Consider the following 22,980-nt stretch of genomic DNA (forward strand, 5'->3'; position numbering starts at 1 on the left):
CCCTGGGCCTAAAAGATGACAGCACTCAGGATTTAGGCCAGGCAAGAGGTAGGATAAGACTGGCTTTGGATACCAGGCGCCAGTGGCTCATGCCTGTCATCCTAGCTACTCAGGAAGTCTGAGATCTGAGAATTGTGGTTCAAGGCCAGCTTGGGCAGGAAAGTCCATGAGACTCTTATCTCCAACTAATCACAGAAAAAGTTGGAAATGATGCAGTGCTAGCCTTAAACAAAAGGAGCACAGGGACAGCACCCAGGCCCTGAGTTCAAGCCCCAGCACCAGCAAAAACAAAACAAAACAAACTGGCTTTTGAGACAGGGGCAGGAGAAGGGTGGACTAGGAGCAGATAAATGTGAAGCGGTAGCGGTGTTTCGGGATAAAAGCCTGTAGGTGAGGGGACACACTGATCAGTTCTCGTCCCCAGAGCCCATCCTGTGACTCCCCACCAGGTTCCTCACCAGCAGGCAGTGCCTGGTCAGCAGCACCAGGCCCAGGAGCAATAAATAGATGCCCACGGCGATGAAGACGATGGCAGGAATGGGGAGCAGCAAGGGAGGGCTGCTGACAGAGGCCGGGGCTGGGTTCCACGAGCTAGAGACCTGGACAAGCAGAGGAGGAAGGGGTGATAGGGAGGTAGCAGGAGCTACAGACACACAGGAGTAACACGAGGGACACAGAAGTGGCTTGGGGTGGGGGGAGAGTCAATAGGATGACACTACTGAGTCTCATCATCTTATCCCCCAAACGGGCTTCCCTTTCCTCCATCTTCATTTTACCAAATACTTGTTGGTCATTCTAGACCTTTCCAAGACTGACAACTTACTGCTCTTTTTTTTTTTTTTTTTCAGAATGCTTCTCCCAACACAGTTCTTGTACCTGACTGTCCGTACCACTTCCCCCAGCCCACATTACCTGCACACCCCCAGATTTCATCCAACTGGCTGGTTTGTCGGTTTTTCACATCAGCTTCCAGTGCATCCCTCTCTCCCCCCTCCCTCCCACCCTCCTATCCTCCCAATCCCTCACCTTCGTGACTAAGAACCCAGTCTAGCCCTGAGGGTGTCTCTCTTACACACACACACACACACACACACACACACACACACACACACACACACACACACACAGAGCCTCTGCCTGTACTGCTTTGCCCTGCCCACAATCCCACAATGCCTTTGTCCCCCTGATCTCACACACACACACACACACACACACACACACACACACACACACACACACACACACACACACACACACACACACACACACACACACACACACACACACACACACACACACACACACACACACACACACCCTCTCTGCCTGTGCTGCTTTGCCCTGCCCACAATCCCACAATGCCTTTGTCCCCCCTGATTACTTAGTAAACCCTTTATCTGGACGGGGATTTGCTGTCCCCTGGGAAGTCCATCCCGCACCGATCGGGTCTTGGCCTTCCCCTCCTCACCCCCTCCTCACCCTCCCCAGCCCCCCCCCCATTCCCCAGTGCGGACAGTGAGGCCAGCGCGGGGCTCGGGGGAGGGGGGCCTGGCGGGACTCACGTCCATGGGGCGGGGCCGCGCCTGCCGTCCGGGAGCTGCGGGGGAGAGACGGAGGTGGGCTCAGGGCCGAGCGGGGCCGGCAGTCCCGGGCGCCCGTTCCCCGCCACCCTTCCCTCGGAGGGGGGGAACTGAGGCCCCGCGATGGCCGCGGAGGGGGTGGGACCTCGGGGGCCGGGGGTTGGAGGGCGGCGCCTCCCTCGGGGGAGATCCCCGCGTCGGCCCGAAGCGCACCTGCCCGCCGCCCGCGACGATCCCCACGCCCAGCGACCACCCGTCCGCCGGCCGGCCGCACCCTCGGGGCCGCGGGCCGTTCGCAGATTTCCGCGCCACGCGGGGTCCAATCGGCCGCCGAGCCCAGCACCGCCCCGGAGCCCGGCGCGGCTTCCCGCCGTTGCCATGGCGACCGCGGCGCCGCGCTACGGCGGCCGCGCGGACCCAACTCGCTCTTCCCGCCGGGCTTCTCCCGCCGCCCGATCATCCGCGGCCACAAGTTCCATCCTCCTCGCCATCCTCCGGGCTGCGCCGCCGCCACCGGGCCGGGATTAGCGAATTCTCACCATCTCCGGCCTAGATCCCCATCCTCTTCAGGTGCCGGATGTCAGAGGAGGCACCGGGGGTCCTGGGGGGCAGGGGGGGCGGGGGAGGCTCTCCAGAGAGGACTGAGCCCCCCGAGCTACAGGACCAACTTGCTGTGTGATTTGGGCCAAGTACTGAGCCTCGCTGAGTCCATGTCCTCATCTGCAAAAGGATGGACGGCTTCCTTCACAGGGATTTTTATAAACAACAAAACACCAAAGCCAATTCCTTAATTCTATGGAATTATCCTTATTTTTTCAACTTGGCCTCACCTCTCCATTTTTACTTTTCCTCCTCCCCCTCCCCAGTCTTCTCATCCATCACTTACAGTGATTTCCTCCACCCATGGCACGTAGATCGTGTTCCTTCTCTTTTTCTTTTTTCCTGGTGTAGGGCTTGAACTCATGGCCTGTGCCCTGGCCGGGAGCTCTTTTGCTCAAGGCTAACACTCTACCGCTTTGAGCCACACCGCACCACTTCCAGTTTCCTGGTGGTTCATTGGAGATCAGGAGTCTCAAGACTTTCCTGCCCAGGCTGGCTTCTACTTTAATCCCACTCCTCAACCTCCAGAAAGGCCTTCCCACTGACTCCAGGATACATTCTAGGTTCACTGGCCCACCCGGAGCTCCATCTACTTTCCATCTGTTCATTCACTACACACCCTGGAAGAGGTGCAGGGAAGATCACAGTTTAAGGCAAAATTTCTGCCATCCAGTTTCTGGCATTAAACTGTAGGAGAGAGTTCAGATAATACATTTATAAAAACAAAAATCTAGGGACCAATCAGCTCTTCAGGGCTCCACCTAACAAGACTAGCTGAAAGTTTGTAAGTCAGTGCAAAGGACCCATCACAAGTCCCCTTCTTCCCCTGATAAACTCTATCTTCCCTCCCATGGGTGCTGATTCTGCCCCTGTAGGTCTTGCTGTCCAAGATGGAGCTGCATACCCCCAGGCCTGGATAGATCCTACTCTTCAGCCTGGGCCTGGGCACTGTCCCTCAGCTCTTGAGCTCAAAGCTAGCACTTGAGCCACAGCCCCACCTCCTTTTTCTGTGTATGTGGTACTGAGGAATCAAACCCAGGGCTTCATGCATGCTGAGCAAATACTCTACCATTGAGCCACAGTCCCAGCCCTCTTCAGCCTTATCACAAGGTACTCTCCACATCAGCCTCTGGCTCTCACTTAAGCAGTTCTGTCTGGTCTTGGGGACCCTAGGAAAATAGATTCAGATTCTCTGAGTGCAGAAGTCCTTGTTCCCTTGGCTCTCAGGGCACCCAGGCTCCTGTTAGTTCCTCCTCAGCACAATGCCAAGATGCCTCTCCTTATGTTCACTCCATTGTACCTTGCTGCTGTCCCTCGAGTTTTCTCATGCCACAAGGCACCTACAGAAATTGCCAGAGCCTGGTTTCCCTGGACTCTGAATCATGCCTTCCACGTCAACCACGCCAAGATGTGCCAGCAGCCTCTGGCTTCTCAGAGGGGATTTTTTTCTTTTTCTTTTTCTTTTGTCAGTGGTGGGGTTTGAACTCTGGGCCTGGGCGCTGTCCCTGAGCTCTTCAGCTCAAGGCTAGTGCTCTACCACTTGAACCACAGCTTAAGCACCACTTCCAGCTTTCTGGTGGTTGATTAGAAATAAGAGTCTATGAATCATGATCCTCAAATCTCAGTCTTATGAGTAGCTAGGATTACAGGAGTGAGCCTGGCTTCAGAGAGGATTTTCAACCCAGAAAATAGGAGTCTAGCTGTTCCCAAATGTCACCACTGTTGATTCGAAACCAGGGACAGATTGTCTCATTGGGTCTGTGTGGGTGTGGTGCTAGAATTTGAACCCGAGGCTTCTGCTTGCTAGGCAAGTGTTTTATCACTTGATCCATTTTGACCTCAGTGCTTTTTGCTCTAGTTGTTTTTCAGGTCCCACATTCTTGCCCAGAGCCAGCCTAAAACTTCTTGGATCCTACCTCCAAGTTTCCCAAATAGTTGGGATGACAGCCACACACTACTATACCTGCCTTGTAAGTCAAGGTAAAATCTCTAACTTTGTTTTTCCTTTCTTTTTCTTTTTTTTTTTTCTTTTTTCCTTTTTGTTGGTCATGGGGCCTGAACTCTGGGCCTGGGCACTGTCCCTCAGCTCTTCAGCTCAAGGCTAGCACTCTACCACTTGAGCCACAGCGCCACTTCCAGCTTTATCTGCTTATGTGGTGCTGAGGAATCGAACCCAGGGCTTCATGCATGCAAGGCAAGCGCTCTACCACTGAGCCACCTTCCCAGCTCCCCCCCCCCTTTTTTTTTTCCTTTGCCAGCCTCAAGCCTCCCAAACCTCTGCTTCCTGAGTAGCTGGGATTAAAAGTGTGAGCCACTGTGCTCAGCTTGTCTTCTTTTTTGAGAGTCTTAAGAATGAGGCCATTCCCATCTTAGCCCCAGAAAAGACTTCTGGGAATACATCCTCTCTCCCTTCTTCAGCCCTGCCAACAGAGAACCATTAGTCTTGGCAAGGGGCCCCAAACACATCCATGGGCTGCAGTGGTCAGACTCTCTGCTGATGGTGTTCTGTTCCTACTATTGGCTCCCATAGTATGCAGGTCTGCTTGCTGCCAGGAACGCAAGAGGATGGGTTGGTATATACATCCCACTTTGCCAAGGCTCTGCTTCTGCCCACATGTTACCATCTCTGGGAGACTGACCCTCACTGACTTCCTAGGAGCTGAAAAGCACTAGGCCTCCCTCTCCTGGAGGTTCAGAACTGGAGATGTCAGCTGGTATAGGTCATTTTTGCACTGCCCCTGGGATGGGGAGAAAAGGAGTGGCCACTCTGGGTTGTGAGCTGCGTGAGGGATGGGAGACATAGGAGGGCTCAGGGATTCAGAGAAGAAGAGGAAAAATAAGAGGAGGAGGAAGAGAAGGAAGAGGAGGGAGAGACGAAAAAAGAAAAACTGGGTAGTCCTGCAGCCCTTCCTAAAGCTATCAGACAATACTCACCTAGAGATGAGGAAAAAGATTTGCCAACTTCCATAATACGAAAAGTGAGCCGGGCGCCGGTGGCTCACGCCTGGAACCCTAGCTACTCAGGAGGCTGAGATCTGAGGATCACAGTTCAAAGCCAGCCTGGACATGAAAGTCTGTGAGACTCTTTATCTCCAGTTAACCACCAGAAAACCAGAAGTGGCTCAAGTGGTAGAGTGCTTGCCTTGAGCTGAAGAGCTGAGGGACAGTGCCCAGGCCCAGAGTTCAAGACCCATAACTGACCAGAAAAAAAGAAAAAAGAAAGAAAGAAAAGAAAAATGAAAGGCCTGTACGTAGTTCATCATCCCAGAGGAAACAAAAAAGCTGTACTGGAGGCTAGAACTCCAGCACTGTGATCCCAGCACATAGAGGCTGAGGCTGGAAGATTGTGAATTTGAGGCCAGCCTGGGCTACAGAGTGAGGCTCTGAAAATTAATTATACATATACATATATATATATATATATATAATATATATATATATGAGGTGGGAGTGTGGCTCAGTGGTAGAGTGCTTCCCTAGCATGAGGTCCCAGATTAATCAATCCCCTGCCTCACAGAGAACAAACAAGAAGAAAAACAATCATTCATGAATCCCAAAGGGTACACTAATATTGGAACTGTGCCTTACACTGAGCTTTTTATTGTTGTTGCTGTTGGTCGTGGGGCTTGAACTCTGGGCCTGGGCACTGTCCCTTAGCTCTTCAGCTCAAAGTTAATGCTCTACCACCTGAGCCACAGCACCACTTCTGGTTTTCTGAGTGGTTTATTGGAGATAAGAGTCTCACAGACTTTTCCTGCTCGAGCTGGCCTCCTGAGTAGCTAGGATTACAGGCATGAGCCACCAGCGCCCGACTTACTGAGCTCTTGAATCACTAAGTAGTACTTTGTAAAGTTCTAGCCCAGCTGCAGTGGCTACTTAGAAGGCTGAGATCTGAGGGTCACCGTTTGAAGGCAGCCTGGGCAGCAAAGTCCATGAGACTCTTAACTCCAGTTAAACCACACAAAAGTCAGAAGTAGAGGGGCTGGGAAGGTGGCTCAGTGGTAGAGTGCTTGCCTTGCATGCATGAGGCCCTGGGTTCGATTCCTCAGTACCACATACACAGAAAAAGCTGGAAGTGGGTGCTATGGCTCAAGTGGTAAAGTGCTAGCCTTGAGCTGAAGAGCTCAGAACAGTGCCCAGGCCCAGAGTTCAAGCTCCATGACCAGCAAAAAAAAAAAAAAAAAAAAAAGTCAGAAGTAGAGGTTTGGGTCAAGTGGTAGAGCACCATCCTTGAATGATAGGACAGCAGCTAGGGGCCCTGAGTTCAAGCCTCAGCACTCTCTGTCTCTGTCTCTGTCTTTGTCTCTATCTCTATCTCTTTCTCTGTCTCGCTGTCTCTCTGTGTCTGTTTGTCTCTCTCTCTCTCTCTCTCTCTCTCTCTCTCACACACACACACACACACACACATACTCCTACCATTGTCCCATTGATAGCAACTGGAGGCTCACAGGAGTTGAGCAAGTTTCCTGGCTAGTGAGTTGTTGAACTCAAAAATTCAGGCTCAAACAATGGAGCTTTTCTAATATGTGACAGCAGCTCAGAGAGGTTCTGAAACTTGGTCAAGATCACACAGCCAGGCCGTGGGAAAACAAAAGGCCTTAGCCCCTGAATTGTCTGCCTCCTCGCACCTGTTTACCCCCACTTTTCTTTGCAAACCACAGTAGTTTGGAACTGTACCTCACCAGGGACAGGTGCAAACAAAAAGTACTAAATAATTCATGCCTGGGTGCCCTGGTTAGGACTCTCAGCGGGGCACGGGTGTGTGTGTGGGGGGAATCGGACCCTGGTGTGGGTATCAGGTGGGGAACAGCCGCTCTTGGCTGCTGACTGGTCACTTATTCACAGCCTGCGATGCTATCAGAGCTGCACAGCAGCAGCGTGGAGGAGCCAGTGCCCAGGTACAGAGGATGAACACCACGGCGGCCTCTGCACAGCCGAACCTGAAGCCACGGGGAACCGGTAAAGTCTAAGCCCAGGGTCACCTGATGGCAAGTCCCCAGGGACACCTGGTGAGCCAGGCTGGGGAGGGAAGGCACCAGGCCCCGCCCACACCACTGGCTCTGTGCTTTCTGGCTGAGCTCCCAGGCCAGGACTGGCTGGTGGTGGATCTGTCTTCTCCAGCTACTTTCTAGAACACCAGATGAGGGTGCTGAGGGAGTGGAGGGTTTCCCACTGGCGGGGAGCAGGTGTATTTTTATTTATTTTATATATATTTTTTGTCGGTCCTGGGGCTTGAACTCAGGGCCTGAGTGTTGTCCCTGCGCTCTTCTTCACTCAAGGCTAGTGCTCTGCCACTTGAGCCACAGCGCCACTGCCAGCTTTTTGCTGGTTAATTGGACAGAAGGGTCTCAGAGACTTTCCTGCCCGAAGTGGTTTTGAACTGTGATTCTCAGAACTCAACCTCCTGAGTGGCTGGGATTACAGGTGGAAGCCACCAGCACACGGCTTGGAGGTGGTTATTTTGGATGGCATACAAGTTCAGCAAAAAATGCATGTGCATGCATGGGTGGGCACTCTCTCTCTCTCTCTCTCTCTCTCTCTCTCTCTCTCTCTCTCTCTCTCTCTCTCTCTCTCTCACACACACACACACACACACACACACACACATACACACACACACACATACACACAATTGTCTTTCCAATTCCACCAATTTAATGCCAAGAGCCCTTTCACACCTTTCTATCTTGCTATCTTATCTTGCATATCTTATCTTTTCTTTAACTGAGTCTGAGGCAGCCCAGCCTCCCAGGACTGTAGTAGGGGATACTGCTGTCTTGCTTGGATATTAGAGTGAGTCACTTTATTTTACATATGTGTGTTGTGTGTGTGTATGTATGTATGTACGTGCTAGTACAGGAATTTGAACTTAGAGCCTGGATGCTGTCTCTGAGCTGTTTTTTTGGTTGGTCATGGGGCCTGGGCACTGTCCCTGAGTTTCTTTTGCTCAAGGCTGGCACTTTACTACTTGAGCCACAGCGCCACTTCCAGCCTTTTCTGTTTATGTGATACTGAGGGACCCCAAGCTTCATGCACACTAGGCTTGCAAGCAAGCACTCTACCACGAGGCCACATTCCCAGCCTAGAGTCTCATAAACTTTTCTGCCTGAGCTGGCTAGCTTCAAGCATTGGTTTTCAGGTCTCAGCCTGAGGATTACAGGCATAAGCCACTAGCCCCCAACCCATTCCCCCTTCTTAAAACAATTTCAATAGATATTTTTGTTCTATTTTCTTTTCTTTTCTCTCTTTTTTTTTTTTTTTGTTGGTTGTGGGGCTTGAACTCTATGCCTGGGCGCTGTCCCTCAGCTCTTCAGCTCAAGGTTAGCCCTCTACCACTTGAGCCACAGCACCACTTCTAGTTTTCTGAGTGGTTTATTGGACATTCCTGTCCAAGCTGGTTTTGAACCGAAATCCTCAGATCTCAGCCTCCTGAGTAGCTAGGATTACAGGTGGGAGCCACCAGCGCCCAGCTCTTATTCATTTTCATTTTACACAATTTTCTCAATTTTTAGTTGCTTGTCTATTTACAAATCATGTTGGTGTTTTATTTCCTTTCTTCCTTCCTTCCTTCCTTCCTTCCTTCCTTCCTTCCTTCCTTCCTTCCTTCCTTCCTTCCCTCCTTCCTGCTTGCCTGCCTGCCTGCCTGCCTTCTCTGTCTTTTTCCTGTGCCAGTCCTGGGCTTGAATTCAAGGTTCTATCCCTGAGCTTTTACACTCAAGGCTGGTTCTTTACCACTTGAACCACAGCTCCACTTCCAGCTTTTTTTGGTGGTTAATTGGAGATGAGAGTCTCACAGATATTCCTGCTTGAGATGACTTCAAACCAGGATCCTCAACTCTCAGCCTCCTGAATAGTAAGGATTACAGGCATGTACCACCAGCAAATGACTTGATCTTCTAAAAATTACTTCCTGTTGGAAGACAAAGTTAAAAGCCCAAACTAGAGGTCAGGCTACTAGGTTCAGAGCCCAGCTACTATCTGGATGGCCTTGCTTGACTTCCCTCAGCTGTCTGCAGAGTTAGCCCAGGTAATCTCTCTGGAAGATCTTAGGGAGAGCTACTGTACATAAAGGTATGGATGGGTACTGGACACCCAGGAAGTGTACAAATATGCGTAGGTCAAATGGGGCAAAAAAGAGAAAACAAAGCCATTTACTAACTGGGCCCTAGTGGTTCCCACCTGTAAGCTTAGCTACTCAGGAGGCTGAGATCTGAGAATCACAGTTCAAAACCAGTTCTGGCAGGAAAGTCTCTGAGACCCTTCTGTGGAATTAACCAGCAAAAAGCTGGCAGTGGAGCTGTGGCTCAAGTGGTAGAGCACTAGCCTTGAGTGAAGAAAAAATAAAAGCAAAAGGACAGCACTCAGGGCCCTAAGTTCGAGCCCCAGGACACACACACACACACACACACACACACACACACACACACACACACACACACACACACACACACACACACACACACACACACACACAATGCTTTTACAAAGCAACAAAGCCTTGCAGTAATTCACTGCGGTCTCCCCTTCATCATTCATTTCGCAGACAAGCCTGTGCAATCTTGGACTATTTTGCCTGAAACAAGAAGAAATTGACAGGGAAGGAAAGAAATGTAAGAGTCCAGATTCCAATGAAACTTGAGCATCTTTGCCAGCTCCTGGCAGGGGAGTTTTTTTCCCTTCTGAATTCTACATTCCAGGGTAAGCCACAGGTCCACAGGAAAGCCATCCTTGGGTACCCCAGGGGCCCTGTGCCTCCTCCTTCCTTCTCCTTGCCTTCGCTTTGTCTCCTCTCCTTCCTGTCTCCTCTCCAGCAGCTCTGCCACTTACTGTGTGTCCTAGGACAAGGCATTGACCACTCTGAGCCTCGGTTTCTTCAATAGTCAGAGGGGACTTGAGTATCTGATTGCAGGAAGGGACAAAGGCAAGCATTTCCCAAAAGATAGCTCAGTGTGTATACACTATGGATGCTTGAAAGGATAGCAGCTTGAACACTGTGGGAAGTCATTTATTCTCTCCATTTAACTCTCACACTGACCCTATACAGAGTAGAGCAGATAAGAGTCTCACAGACTTTCCTGCCTGGGCTGGCTTTGAACAGGGAATCTCAGCATCCTGAATAGGTGGGATTACAGGTGTGAGTCACTGTATTCAGCTTTGCCGGCCTTTCACAGTGATAGGTGATTGGGTCTCATAGGCCAGTATATCCTTTAGAGGTGGAGGAGGCTGAAAGGAAAAGTTCAGGATGTTGTGCTGAGGTGTCCATGGTCGTCTTTTCCTTTCTCTCCTTCAGACAGGCATGCTCCTGCTGTTTGTACTAGGTTGCATCTTCTTCCCACTGTGTTTTGCAACCATCCGCTGGGGCCTACAGAACCACACTAGCCTGCAGATGGAGACACGAGAGGCTGTTTTGGTGGCATCCAAGTAAGTAGATAGAGTGAGGATATCTTCCTGGGGGAATCTCATTACAGGGGGAGCTGGTAGTAGACACTGTGTTGGGCCCGGGGGTACGGTAAGTTTGAGAGTCAGATCTTGGCTGGGACTATGGCTTAGTGGTAGAGTACTTATCTTGCATGCATGAAGCCCTGGGTTCAATTCCTCAGTACCATATACACAGAAAAAGCCAGACATGGCTCTATGGCTCAAGTGATAGAGTGCTAGCCTTGAGCAAAAGAAGCTCAGGGACAGTGTCCAGGCCCAGAGTTCAAGCTCCAGGACTGGCAAAAAAAGAGTCAAATCTTAAAACAATCACACTTTAACTTGGAAATCTAGACCTCTCCTATGGAAAGGAGTTTAAAAATAACACAAGCTTCTTAAAGGACATGTGATGTGAAGGTAATGTGAGTGAAAGTCTCTAAGGGATTGAAAATTCTTGCAAAGAGCGGGGTGCTGGTGGCTCCTGCCTGTAATCTTAGCTACTCAGGAGGCTGAGCTCTAAGGATCACAGTTCAAAGCCAGTCCAGGCAGGAAGTCAGTGAGACTCATCTCCAATCAACCACCAAGCAAACATGGGTTTGAAATCTCACTTTAACCAACATATCTCACCAAGTTTTTGTTTCCTAAACTTGTTAATTTTTCTCCCTCACCTGAGGAGATTCAAGGATATATAAATCCTTTCTGTGCCCAGAATATAGTAAAACTTAGGTTGGGGGGTCTCTTTTCCTTCAGCCCTGAGGTTAGGGAAGTCAGGTCTGTGTTATTTCTGTCTGGTTCTACTCCGGTCTTTCCTATATCTTGCCACCAGAGGGCAGCATGAAACTGCAAATCACGGCTGTTGGCCTGTAAGAGAGGCCAGAGAATGAGTGGGCTTTAGTCTGGAAAGGCCAATGGCAGAGTTGGTTTTAGAGGGGGAAATTTCAGGGCCAGAAGGGGATCAGGACACACAGATAGAGGTCCAGGGAGGCCATGGAAACAGTGAGAAGTACCATCTCAGAGCTGAGCCAGGCTACTGACCTTTGGTGTAACACTGGCCTCAGTTTCTGTATGGGTGAATGAGGGGACTGAATAAGACAACTCCTTTTTTCTCCCTGAGAAACAAGGCTGTTATGTGACATGGCAGAGGAAAAAGAGTCAGGAGCTGGGCACTGGTGGCTCACACCTGTCATCCTAGCTACTCAAGAGGCTGAGATCCAAGGATCATGGTTCGAAACCAGCTCAGGCAGAAAAATCCCCACGAACCTTTTATCTCCAATTAACCACTCAAAAACAGGAAGTGGTAGAGCATTAGCCTTGAGCATAAAGAGGCTCAGGGACAGTGTCCAGGCCCTGAGTTCAAGCCCCACAACTGATGGAGAAGAAAAGAAGAAAAAGAAAGAAAGAAAGAAAGAAAGAAAGAAAGAAAGAAAGAAAGAGAGAGAGAGAGAGAAAGAAGGAAAGAAAGAAGGAAAGAAAGAAGGAAGGAAGGAAGGAAAGGAGGAAAGAAGGAAAGGAGGAAGGAAGAAGAAGAAGAAGAAGAAGAAGAAGAAGAAGAAGAAGAAGAAGAAGAAGAAGAAGAAAGAAGAAGGAAGAAGAAGGAAGAAGAAGAAGAAGAAGAAGAAGAAGAAGAAGAAGAAGAAGAAGAAGAAGAAGAAAGAAGAAGAAGAAAGAAGAAGAAGAAAGAAGAAGAAGAAAGAAGAAGAAGAAGAAGAAGAAGAAGAAGAAGAAGAAGAAGAAGAAGAAGAAGAAGAAGAAGAGGAAGAAAAGAAGAAAGGAGGAGGAGGGAGCCAAGAGCACAATGAAAGGGAGAGAAAGTGGTAGGCATTTCAGAAAGCTGAGAAAGGCCAACAGCCCAGGAGAGGCCTACTCAGGCTCCAGGTGGGTTTTCACTGGAGGCTATATTTTTTATTGTTGGTGGTGGTGGTTGTGGGACTTGAACTCTGGGCCTGGGTGCTATCCCTTGCATTCTTCAGCTCAAGGCGCTCTACTGCTTGAGCCACAGCACCACTTCCGGTTTTCTAGTGGTTTATAGGAGATAAGAGTCTCACAGACTTTTCTCCCCAGGTTGGCTTTGAACCTCGATCCTCAGATCTCAGCCTCCTGAGTAGCTAGGATGATAGGCGTGAGCAGCTGGTGCCCGGCTGGGGGCTGTATTTTATACTTTTTTCAAGCCCCTTCATTACCTCTCTGGTGCCTGACGGATGCTGCCTTATATTAACTTTGTGACCCAGGAGAATATTGTCACCCGTGGCTCAGAACCCTTTCCTGATGGTCACAAATGGACAGGCCCCGCTGCCTGGGGCTGTAAAGCGAGGACCTGGGCACTATGGAAGCAAAGTCTGGGGCGCATCAGTTTCCCCCCTCTCTCACTGGGTCGGGGCAGGGTATGAATAGTGGTGAAGAGGGGTCCAGGTGTTGAGGGACACCAGGCGTGAGGTGTTTGGGTCTTGGGGGTCCTTTCTCTCCAAGGCTTCCTTGGTGGTGGTGGTGGGGGCAGCAGGTGTGTGCTTCTTCCGGAAGGAAGCTGCTTTTCCCAGGGAGCCCCGGTGGCTGGGGTGGCGGGGGGCCCTGAGCTGTGATGCCAGGCTGGGCATCTCACACCCTCCTGGGTTGCCTTGGTCAGCTGGGTGGCCTTGTCAGAAAAGGAAAACGCCAGGCATTTCTCCCGTCAGGCCCATCTGGGGGATACAGAGTCTCTTCCTCCCGGCTGGTGTGGCGATCCCCAGGGGTCACCTTCTTTCCCAAGAGAAGCGCCTTTCCCCCTCCCCCTTGTCTCCAGCAACCCCCTGGTGCTGCAGCTGCTGTCTCTTTAAGGGCCTCCCCCTCCCTCTTTCTGTGCTCCCCCCCCCCACACCACCACCCATCTCTGTCTGTCGCAGCCGCTGCTGTGCTCAGAGCTGCTTGGGAGAAGCCCGCTGCAGGTCCAGTTCCTCCGTGTGTCCGGTCGGTGCCATCCTTACCTCCCCCCTTCCCCTCCCTCCCCCCCCCCAAGCTGGCCGCCTCCCCCTCCCCCTCCCCCTGCAGGGGGCAGGGGGCTGGGCACCAGCGCGCCAGGATGCCATGTGCAGCGTCCACGCTGGGCAGCGGGAGAAGGCGGTGGCGGCGGCGGCAGGGCAGAGCTGACCGCTGACCACTCGCCGCCCAGCCGCTCCTCTGGCTCCGTCCTCTCCCTCCCTCCCTTCAGGGCTGGCACCATCGTCCCCCCCCCACCACCACCCCGCCTCCTCGGAGCCCTCTCAGCCTCTCCACGTAAGCCCCCCCACCTGCTGTGCTGCCGCCCTCCCTCCCCTCCCCGCCCCTCCCCCAGCTGCATCCTCCTGCTGTCCCCCCTCCCTTTCGGTCCTCTCCCCAAGTCCTCTCCTGGTCGCCTCTCACCCGCTTTCTCCTGCTCCCCCCCCTCCGCACCCCCCATTCCAGCCTCCAGCTCCTGACCTGGCCAGTCCTCTCCTTCCTAGTCTCATCCAAGTAGCTCTTTTCCCGGCTCCTGGTCCGGCTCTCTCGTCCCCCTGCGGTCCCCGCCCTGTCCCCTTTGTGCCCCTTCTGCTCTTCCTTTCTCTCTCTGGCTTGGAGTCCTTTCTTCAACCTCCCAACCGCCTTCAGCTCCGTGGCCCTGGTCTCCTCTCCATCCGGCTTCCTCTCCCTGCCTGTGGGAGTCCTGAGCCACCATGCTGGCCCCGATGGTGGCTGGGGGGGTGGTGTTCCCCGGACTCTTTCTCCTCTCCAAGAACACTCTCCAGCGGCTGCCCCAGCTGCGCTGGGAGGAGCCCGACGCCGTCATCGTCTCCGCCAGGTAACCCGCATCTCCCTTCCCTCAGCGCAGCCCCTCTCCTTGTCTGGCCAGGCTTTGTGGGGATCTCTGAGCACCCTTGGCCCCAGGGGTGGACTAGGAAACCCCCATGAATGTCCAAGGGCTTTATCTCCTGCTTCCTTCTCCCCCCACCCCCTCCCGGGGCCTTTCCTAGGAAAATCTCACTGCCAACCAGCTTGCCTGCTTCCACTACTACCGACTACTGTTCTTTCTCTTCCCCCTCCTGCTCACCCCAACATCCACTAAAGCAGGCCAGCATGGGATGACAAACATTCTTATAAGATATGGTGGGGGGTAGTGAGCCCCATGGATTGCAGGGGCCGGGGCTGGAGGGGGTCATGGGGGTTACAAGGCACAGAGCAATAGATGGTGGAACTTGTCCCCAACCAATACAGGACCAGGGGCCAGCATCAGAGAGGGAGGGGAGCTTGAGAGAAACTTGGGGTCACTGTGGGGCCAGGGGCCAGGGTAGCAATCACCATGGAGACCGGGTGACCCAGTGGTCCAGGAGCTGCTCAGGGATCTCTCTGCCCTCTGAGATGTCCCCTCCGTCCTTCTCCAGGGAGAGGCCTGGCTCTTTGCCGCTGTTCCCTGGACTCTCACCTCAGGATGACCTCCTTCATGTCCTGGGAGGAAGGCCACCCAGTGTCCTCAAACTGAGTTGGAGGGCTGGGGTGGATGAGGTAGTGGTGTGGTGACAATGGTGATGGTGGTGGTGGAGCCAGGCCCCCGGGAGGAGGGTGAGCTAGGAATGGTGCTGAGAAGTGGACCAGGTTTCCAGAGCAGCAGAGAAAGCCAGGCCTTATACTCTTGTGCCTTCTGTCCCTCTTTTCTCTTGTCTCTCTAGGCTGGTGTCCTCTGTCCAAGCGATCATGGCCTCCACAGCTGGGTACATCGTGTCCACCTCCTGCAAACACATCATTGATGACCAGTAAGTGCCATGCACCCCGCCTCTGCTCATGGCCCCTGGCATACCCCAGATCTTCAGGGAACTGTCAGTGGTCCCTTAAGCCCTTCGCTTGGGTCTGAGCAAGTTCTTACAACCACTGCAACTCAACACCCAGAGATAAATTTATCCCATCCGGTTCTTAAAGGTCAGAACCAGGGGGAGCAGGATTGAGTGGGGGGGGGGGGGGAGAGGGGAGGGGCGGAATCAAAGAGAATCCTTAAAGTAGCTCCTGGTTGACTTCCCAGACCTCTTGTAGTGGCTTCTGAATGTCACCTCTTCCCCAGCCTCCTCCTGCTCTCCCACTTCTCGGACCCCATTTCTTAACCAGCACCCTAGTTGGGGGGGGTGTCCCCTCTTCTCTTGGCTCACCCACCAGCACCTCCCAGAATCCAGATGCCCAGCCCAGCTCCATGCAGAGGGGAGGAGAGAGATGACACAAATCCACTAAGGGTCAGGCAGTGGGGGAGGGAGGAGGGTAAAGAGGCCAAAAGTTGGCAAAGGCAGTTGCTGCAGTGCCTAATCCTTGCCAAAATGGCCCAGGCCTGAGAGGTGGAGCAGGAGGAGGAGGAGGAGGAGGAGGAGGAGGAGGAGGAGGAGGAGGAGGAGGAGATGGGCCCTGTCCATGGTGCTGACCAGCTCTAACAGGCCACAGGCTGCTAAGAGATGCTTGTGTCTCTGCCCAGGATGTCAGCTCAGCTTTCAACGCTGCTGCTTCTTCTCCAGTGTCTTTTGAGACCCAGAAAATATGGCCAGGGTAACCCAGGTGCCCCCCCACCTTTTTTTTCTATTGGCTCCAGTTTTTCTGTAGATAATAAATTCCCTCCATTTGTGAAATGAGGCAGGGCTGCCTGGAAAGACTGATGTAAGGAGCAAATGAGCTGATGCCTGGAATATTGGCTCTTTGCTCCTCCATAAAGATGCTTAACTCTTCTTCAGACCTGGCCCCGAGTACTTGGCTGCTTCTATTTCATATTTACTTTTTGTGCCACTACAGGGACTTGAACTCAGAGCCTGAGCCCCCCCACCCCTTGCTCTCGCTCGAGCCACAGTTCCACTGCCAGCTTTTTGGTGGTTTCACTAGGGATAAAAAGTTCCACAGACTTTCCTGCCCATGCTGGTTTTACACCAGGATCTTCAGATCTCAGCCTCCTGAGTATAGACAGGATGACAGGTGTGAGCCCACCAGACACCAGCTACTTGACTTCTCCCCCAACCCTTTCCCACCACCAGGTCCACGATGAGCTTGGGCTTCCAGGCATCGCCTTCTTCTTACCCAGAGGTCACCTTCTCGCTCTTGCCCCTACTCCTCACTCCAAGTCTGTTCTTGTCCCCCCCCCACCTTTAATCCTCAGGTAGGTGGGAGGATCAGGGTTAATCCCAGAGCAACAGCTGCTCTGGCTTCTGAGCACCTAATTGCTGACAGGGTGAGGCTGGGACAGAATACTTCTTGTGGTAGCCCAGGGCTTGGGACCTTTTCTGATTGTCCCTCACAATCCAGGATCTTAGGGGGCTCCTTCCATCCTGTCTGCTGGCTGGCTCTCTAAGTCTCTACCCTGCTTATAACTTTTTCATTTCCTTTCTAGAGTATTGTTGCCAGCTTTATTTTGTTTTGTTTTTGGGTCATGGGGTTTGAACTCTGGGCTCTGTCTCCAAGCATTTCAGCTCCATGCAAATGCTCTATCCCTTGAGCCACCGCACCACTTCCGGTTTTCTGGTGGTTCATTGGAGAGAAGAGTCTCATGGACTTTCCTGCCCAGGCTGGCTTTGAACCATGATCCTCAGATCTTAGCCTCCTGAATAGCTAGGATGACAGACATGAGCTACCGGTGCCTGGCTTATTGCTGACATTTCCCCCCTCTAACCAGCTGCCTGTCCCCTGCCAGCTCCCCCATAGAATATGCCCCAGGCCACTGCAACCATGGGTTCCTGGAAATTCAATAGAGAGGAGGTCTCTTGGCTTTTGCCAGCCAGCCTGCTCGCCACACCCTGCCCTGTCCTCAAGCCCCAGATTTCCCACCTCGCCTCAGCAGCTGCTCACATGAGGCCTTAGCTGTTTCCTGACAGTGTGGCTGACTTTACTTTCTTCCTCCAATATCCAAGGCAGGTTCCACCTCGTGTGTGTGTGTGTGTGTGTGTGTGTGTGTGTGTGTGTGTGTGTGTGTGTGTGTGTGTGTTGGTACTGAGGCTTGAACTCAGGGTTTGGACACTATCCCTTAGCCTTTTTTTTTTTTTTTGGCGGTTGTGGGGCTTGAACTCTGGGCCTGGGCGCTGTCCCTCAGCTCTTCAGCTCAAGGCTAGTAGTGCTCTACCACTTGAGCCACAGCACCACTTCTGGTTTTCTGGTGGTTAATTGGAGATGAGAGCCTCACAGACTTTCCTGCACTGGTTGGTTTTGAACTGGAATCCTCAGATCTCAGCCTCTTGAGTAGCTAAGATTAGAAGCATGAACCCCTGGCACCCGGCTTCCCTTAGCATTTTTGCTCAAGGCTAGTGCTTTACCACTTGAGCCATGGCTCCATTTCTGTTTTGTTGTTGTTGTTGTTGTTTTGGTGGTTAATTAGAGATTCAGGGTCTCTCAGATTTATCTGCCCCAGCTGACTTCAAACATGGATCCTTAGATCTCAGCCTCCTGAGTTGCTGGGATTGCAGGCGGGAACCACCAGCTCTGCGCTCCCACACCTGACCTCCCAGCCCTCCCCCTGCCCTGTTTCAAGACCACAGTGTTTCAGGGAAAGTGCGGAGGTGCTGACTCAGGAGGGAAAATGCAATGCTGCATATTCATGTGCTTTTTTGTTTACTCACAAAGTCCATGGACCTTTCTCCGTTCTCAGCAGCTTTTTGCTCAGCATTTTCTCCTTCATGCTTGGCCGAACCTGAAGAAACAGGAGATGGGGGGGCAGCACCTCTGTTTTGCCAATTAGGTCTGGCTCTGATGGCTCTCAAAACAAAAATTTTTTTTTTTGGTTGGTCATGGGGCTTGAACTCTGGGTCTGGGCGCTGTCCCTCAGCTCTTCAGCTCAAGACTAGCGCTCTACCACTTGAGCCACAGCGCCACTTCTGGCTTTTTCTGCTTATGTGGTGCTGAGGAATGCATGCAGACAGGCACACTATCTCAGGGCCTCATGCTTGCTAAGAAGGTGCTCTACCACTTGAGCCATTCTGCCGGCCCTTTTGCTTTCAATATTTTAGATCGGGTTTTGTGCTGGTCAGAGCCAACCTGGACAGAAATCCTCCCACCTATACCTCCCATGTAACTGGGATTGTGAATGTGTGCCCTCGGGCCCTAATCCCATTACATTTGGCTTATTTGTTGAGATGGAATCTCACTAACTTTTATCCTGGTTGGCCTCAAACCATGGACCTCCCAATCTCTGCCTCTCAAGTAGCTGGGATTATTGGTATGAGCCCACCCACAGTGGGCCCATCTCTTAAACCTTCTAGGGACAATGGGATTGAGAATGAGGACCCATTGGTTATTCCTTGGCCATATTGGCTAACCTCTCCAAGACTCAGTTTCCATGGGGATCAAAACCACACCTCACTTTCATGAGGTTTGATGAGGACCAAACCATGAGAAGTTTGTTGTTTCTTTTCTTTTCTTTTTTTCAAACTTGAACTCAAGGACTCACACTTGATCAGCTTGCTTGCTCAGCTGGCACTCTATCACTTGAGCCATACCTCCAGTCCTGCATCTTACTGGTTACTTTGGAGCTAAGAGTCCACAACTGATTTCCTGCCCAGGCTGACCAGGAATTGCAAGCCTCTGGCTCTCAGACTCAGAATAGCCAGGATGACAGGCTTGAGCCCACCAGTGCCTGGCTGAAGATTTGGATATTAATGTCGGTGCTTGGATAGGGCAGGCAGAGACTCCATGTTGGGCTTTTTCCACTGCTGTGTGCTGTAACCTCGAGTTTCTCTCTGCCGTAAGCTGGGTTCAGTCTCTGCTTTTTGACCTATAGGTATTCTGTATTCTGTGGTCTCTCCCTCCAGCCTCCCCCCCCCAATTATTACAGAAAGACAGATTGGGGACAGAAAGAGGGAGAGGTGGGTTCTGAGGGGTCTAGCTGGCTTGAGGCCCAGCCTTACCGCTCTCTGGCTTTGTGACTGTGCGACCTTGGACAGGTCTCTCTCTTCCTCCCTTCAGTTCCAGCATCTGTAACTTGAGACTTGCTTCTGTCTCGGAGTTCTGCAGGGTGATCCCTTGAGATCTTGCTCATGTGGTTAAAGCTGCTCACTTGAGAGTTGCCTGCTTCCTCTCTGCTGTGATCTCTCTCTCTCTCTCTCTCTCTCTCTCTCTCCCTCTCTCTCTCCCTCTCTCTCAGCTTGAGGGCTGTCCCTGCGCTTTTTCACTCAAGGCAAAAAACACTACCACGTTGAGCCACGGCACCATTTCTAGTGTTTGACTGGTGAATTGGAGCTAAGCGTCTCACAGGGACTTTCCCGCAAAGGCTGGCTTCGAACTGAGATCCTCAGATCCCAGCCTCCTGAGTAGCTAGGATGACAGGCGGGAGCCATCAGCACCGGGCTCCATCTCTCTTTCTGCCCAACAGGCACTGGCTCTCCTCTGCCTACACGCAGTTTGCTGTGCCCTATTTCATCTACGACATCTACGCCATGTTCCTGTGCCACTGGCACAAGCACCAGGTCAAAGGGCACGGAGGGGATGATGGGGCGACCCGAGCTCCCGGCAGCACCTGGGCGGTGGTGCGGGGCTACCTGCACAAGGAGTTCCTCATGGTGCTCCACCACGCCGCCATGGTGCTGGTGTGCTTCCCGCTGTCTGTGGTGAGTCCTCCTCAAGTCCTCCCAGCACTGAGTGGCAGAGAGCTGGTGCCCCATCGCTGCCCAGCCAGCAGCTGGGGAAGGGGTCGGTGGTGGGGGTCCTGGGTACCAGCTGGGCGCAGTGTCAGAAGGGAGGCTGGGAAGGGGGCTTAGTGGTAGAGTTGCTTGCCTAGCACGCATGAAGCCCCGGGTTCGATTCCTGGAAGTGGTGCTGTGGATCAAGTGGCAGAGTGCTGGCCTTGAGTAAATGAAGCTCAGGCCCTGAGTTCAAGCCCCAGGACTGGCCAAAAAAGAAAAACGGAGGGGTGGGGGGAAAAATGCACGCAAGGATCACCTTCACCATCTTCTTCCTGCTAAGGTGTGGAGACAAGGCAAAGGAGATTTCTTTCTGGGCTGCATGTTGATGGCAGAGGTCAGCACCCCCTTTGTCTGTCTTGGCAAGATCCTTATCCAGGTGAGTGGATACCTTAGGAGACCAGAGCTTGGAGGGGTGAGGGGAGGGGCGGAGATGGGGGGGGAGAACACAGGCATGGAAGGGGGGAGGGGGGCAGATGGGCCCACCCCACCCTCCCACCCCACTGTCTGTCTGTTCCATCTGTAGTACAAGCAGCAGCACACACTGCTGCACAAAGTCAACGGGGCCTTCATGCTGCTCAGCTTCCTGTGCTGCCGGGTGCTGCTCTTCCCTTACCTGTACTGGGCCTACGGGCGCCACGCCGGCCTGCCCCTGCTGGCCGTGCCGCTCGCCCTGCCGGCGCACGTCAACCTGGGCGCTGCTCTGCTCCTCGCTCCCCAGCTCTACTGGTTCTTCCTCATCTGCCGCGGGGCCTGCCGCCTCTTCCGACCCCGAGGCTCCCCACCACCCTCGCCCTGTCAGACCCAGGACTGAGGGGGAGGCTGGGCGCCCTCCACGCCACGCCCCCACGAGAGAGAGAAAGAGAGAGAGAGAGAGGGCTGTGGGACTGACCAGGGTGGGCTGGGGTGGGGGTCAGGGCCTCTCGCCTTGACCACCCCAAGGCTGATCAGGCAGACTCCGAAAAGGGGAGGGGGGTCACCTACCCTCAGGGGCTGAGAACCGGTGACCGAAGGCAGGGAGAGTGGGGGAACCTGTCTCCCCCACAATGCTCCAAGCCAGGGAGGGGGGTGATGCTCAGAGCCCTCCTCCTGCACCCCCTGTACATGCTCCCTGAGGCTGGAGCGTCCCGAGGGAGAGGACAGGGACTCACGGGGACCAGGAGTCAAAAAAAAAGACAGGGGTGTGGGCCACTCTGCTACAAGCCCCCTCAACCTCTCGCTATCCCCATCCATCTGGGAAGAGAGGAAACCCCAACTTATCCCCTCCCCCCCCCCCCGCCCCATGGGCTGTGTTAGGGCAATTGTCCCCCCCCATGGCTTCTCTCTGGAGAGGCCAGCCTGAGGAATCTTATTTATTTTATTTATTCGCCCGTATCACAGTAATCTGTAGGGGTTGGGGGGCGGGGATGTGGCTGCTGCCCCGCCCCCCCTGGCCTTCCCAGTGCTGAGCACCCACCCCACCCCCCAGGGGCAGGTGAGGGGTGCCCCGCCTCCCCCCTCCCACCAGGCTGCGCACGCACCTCACCCTCGGGGCCCTGGCTTTGTCCCTGGTGCTACCGACCTCTTAAGGCTTCCTCCAGTCTGGGGTTCCGGGGGGGCCTGGGAGGTACTTTACAGACCGCTAATAAAGACGATCTGCGTGAACGCCACCAAGGTGTTCCAGTCCTGGTTTTTAGGGGCTGGGAAGGGATGGGGGGCGGGAATGGAAAGGGGGGGCGACCCTCCCCCTCCCCAGGACCCTCCTATCCCAGCCAGTCTGTTACTAGGAGGAAGAGGTGAATGCTAAGACCTTTATTGAATCAGCCAGGGAAGCTGGATCCCAGAAAGCCCAGTGCATCGGCGCAGAGATCCTCTCCCAATCCTAAGCCCCTTTCTCAAAACTCCTGTGGGAGAATGGGGGGGAGTCACAGGGGTGGGTGACACACGGGGTGGGGGGAAGGTTGTGGGGGGGAGGGCCAGGGCCACAGGGGCGCCTCACATGTGGGTGCAGAACTGGAAAAGGAGAAACAAGAAAGCCACCACCAGGACGGTCACCAGGATATGATGGAAGAGGCCAGGGTCGGAATCTGCCAGACAAGCGGGGGTTCAAAGAGCTGCTCTCCTCCAGCCCTCCCCCGCCAGGAGGGAGGGGTGCATCCTTCAACTGGTTCATACCTGTCTTAACAAAGATGACAGGTTTCTCTCCGATAATCTGGGCCACAGCCAGAAGGCTGGCTTGGTCGGAGTCTGGATAATCAAAGAAATCAACTCTGTCTACGAAGATGGGAGAGTCAGCTTCCAGGGCTAAAGGGCCGCTCCTCTTCCGGCTGGGTGCTAGGACCCAGAGTAAAGTTTGTGACCCTGAAGACCCTGTCCCCAGGCCAACAGGACAGCTGGGGTTGGGGAGGTCTAGCGAGGAGGGTGGAGGGAAAGGAGGAAGTCCCTAGAGGTGATTGCCCCTCAATGCCCCCCCCAACACCTTCTTCCTAGTATCCTTCAGCTGGCTTCCCACCTGTGTCTATGGCGCCCAGCCCTGCCAGCCACACCCACAAGGACACCCATTGCCACAGCCTCATGATCCCCTCCACTCTTGTTCTGGGTTGAGACTCTATGACATCATAGTCCAGAGCCATTCTGATGGTTCCCTCCCGCTCAAGGGAAGAAGGTGCTAGAAGTTGTGACTGCTTCCCCAAGCACGTGAACTAGGAGAGACAGGGACCACCCTGTACCTTCACTGGTGATGAGAGAGTGCTAGTGGCTGTGGGAGGAGGGGCTGGGGGGCTGCTGAGTGGGGG

General features: G+C 53.3%; 2 protein-coding genes across 5 annotated transcripts; one reads left to right on the plus strand and one right to left on the minus strand.

Annotated features, from left to right (window-relative positions):
• The first annotated feature begins 1,940 nt into the window (after positions 1-1,940).
• Positions 1,941-21,855, plus strand: LOC138841728 (ceramide synthase). Of its 4 annotated transcripts, none has more exons than XM_070042559.1 (9): positions 1,941-2,150; positions 4,039-4,160; positions 7,026-7,139; positions 9,724-9,878; positions 10,471-10,601; positions 15,248-15,331; positions 19,900-20,134; positions 20,490-20,585; positions 20,733-21,855. In XM_070042559.1, exons 5-9 carry the CDS (start codon positions 10,477-10,479, stop codon positions 21,018-21,020), a joined length of 828 nt encoding a protein of 275 aa, XP_069898660.1. In that variant the 5' UTR covers positions 1,941-2,150; positions 4,039-4,160; positions 7,026-7,139; positions 9,724-9,878; positions 10,471-10,476; the 3' UTR covers positions 21,021-21,855. The 4 variants fall into 4 exon arrangements, with proteins under 4 accessions (XP_069898660.1, XP_069898661.1, XP_069898659.1 ...); XM_070042560.1 differs by having other exon boundaries at positions 4,039-4,150; XM_070042558.1 differs by lacking the exon at positions 4,039-4,160.
• LOC138841729 (fertilization-influencing membrane protein-like) lies at positions 14,840-22,762 on the minus strand. The gene is made up of 5 exons (XM_070042562.1): positions 22,698-22,762; positions 22,361-22,519; positions 22,185-22,272; positions 21,768-22,089; positions 14,840-15,307 (listed from the first exon to the last, which is right to left on the minus strand). The coding sequence occupies exons 1-4, from the start codon at positions 22,759-22,761 to the stop codon at positions 22,068-22,070; spliced, it is 333 nt and encodes a 110-aa protein (XP_069898663.1). The 5' UTR covers position 22,762; the 3' UTR covers positions 14,840-15,307; positions 21,768-22,067.
• Positions 22,763-22,980: the final 218 nt, after the last annotated feature.

Source organism: Dipodomys merriami, unplaced genomic scaffold, assembly GCF_024711535.1.
Source record: "Dipodomys merriami isolate MVZ:Mamm:240054 unplaced genomic scaffold, mDipMer1.0.p SCAF_328, whole genome shotgun sequence".
In the NCBI taxonomy this organism is placed as follows: Eukaryota; Metazoa; Chordata; class Mammalia; order Rodentia; family Heteromyidae; genus Dipodomys; species Dipodomys merriami.

Coding starts and splice junctions, on each gene's coding strand:
- LOC138841728 (XM_070042559.1), top strand. CDS start 10,477: ATGCTCCTGCTGTTTGTACTAGGTTGCATCTTCTTCCCACTGTGTTTT. Junction 10,602..15,247: donor GCTGTTTTGGTGGCATCCAA/GTAAGTAGATAG, acceptor TTGTCTCTCTAG/GCTGGTGTCCTCTGTCCAAG. Junction 20,586..20,732: donor TTGGCAAGATCCTTATCCAG/GTGAGTGGATAC, acceptor TTCCATCTGTAG/TACAAGCAGCAGCACACACT.
- LOC138841729 (XM_070042562.1), bottom strand. CDS start 22,761: ATGAGGCTGTGGCAATGGGTGTCCTTGTGGGTGTGGCTGGCAGGGCTG. Junction 22,520..22,697: donor GCTGGGCGCCATAGACACAG/GTGGGAAGCCAG, acceptor TCTGGGTCCTAG/CACCCAGCCGGAAGAGGAGC. Junction 22,090..22,184: donor TTCCAGTTCTGCACCCACAT/GTGAGGCGCCCC, acceptor ATTCTCCCACAG/GAGTTTTGAGAAAGGGGCTT.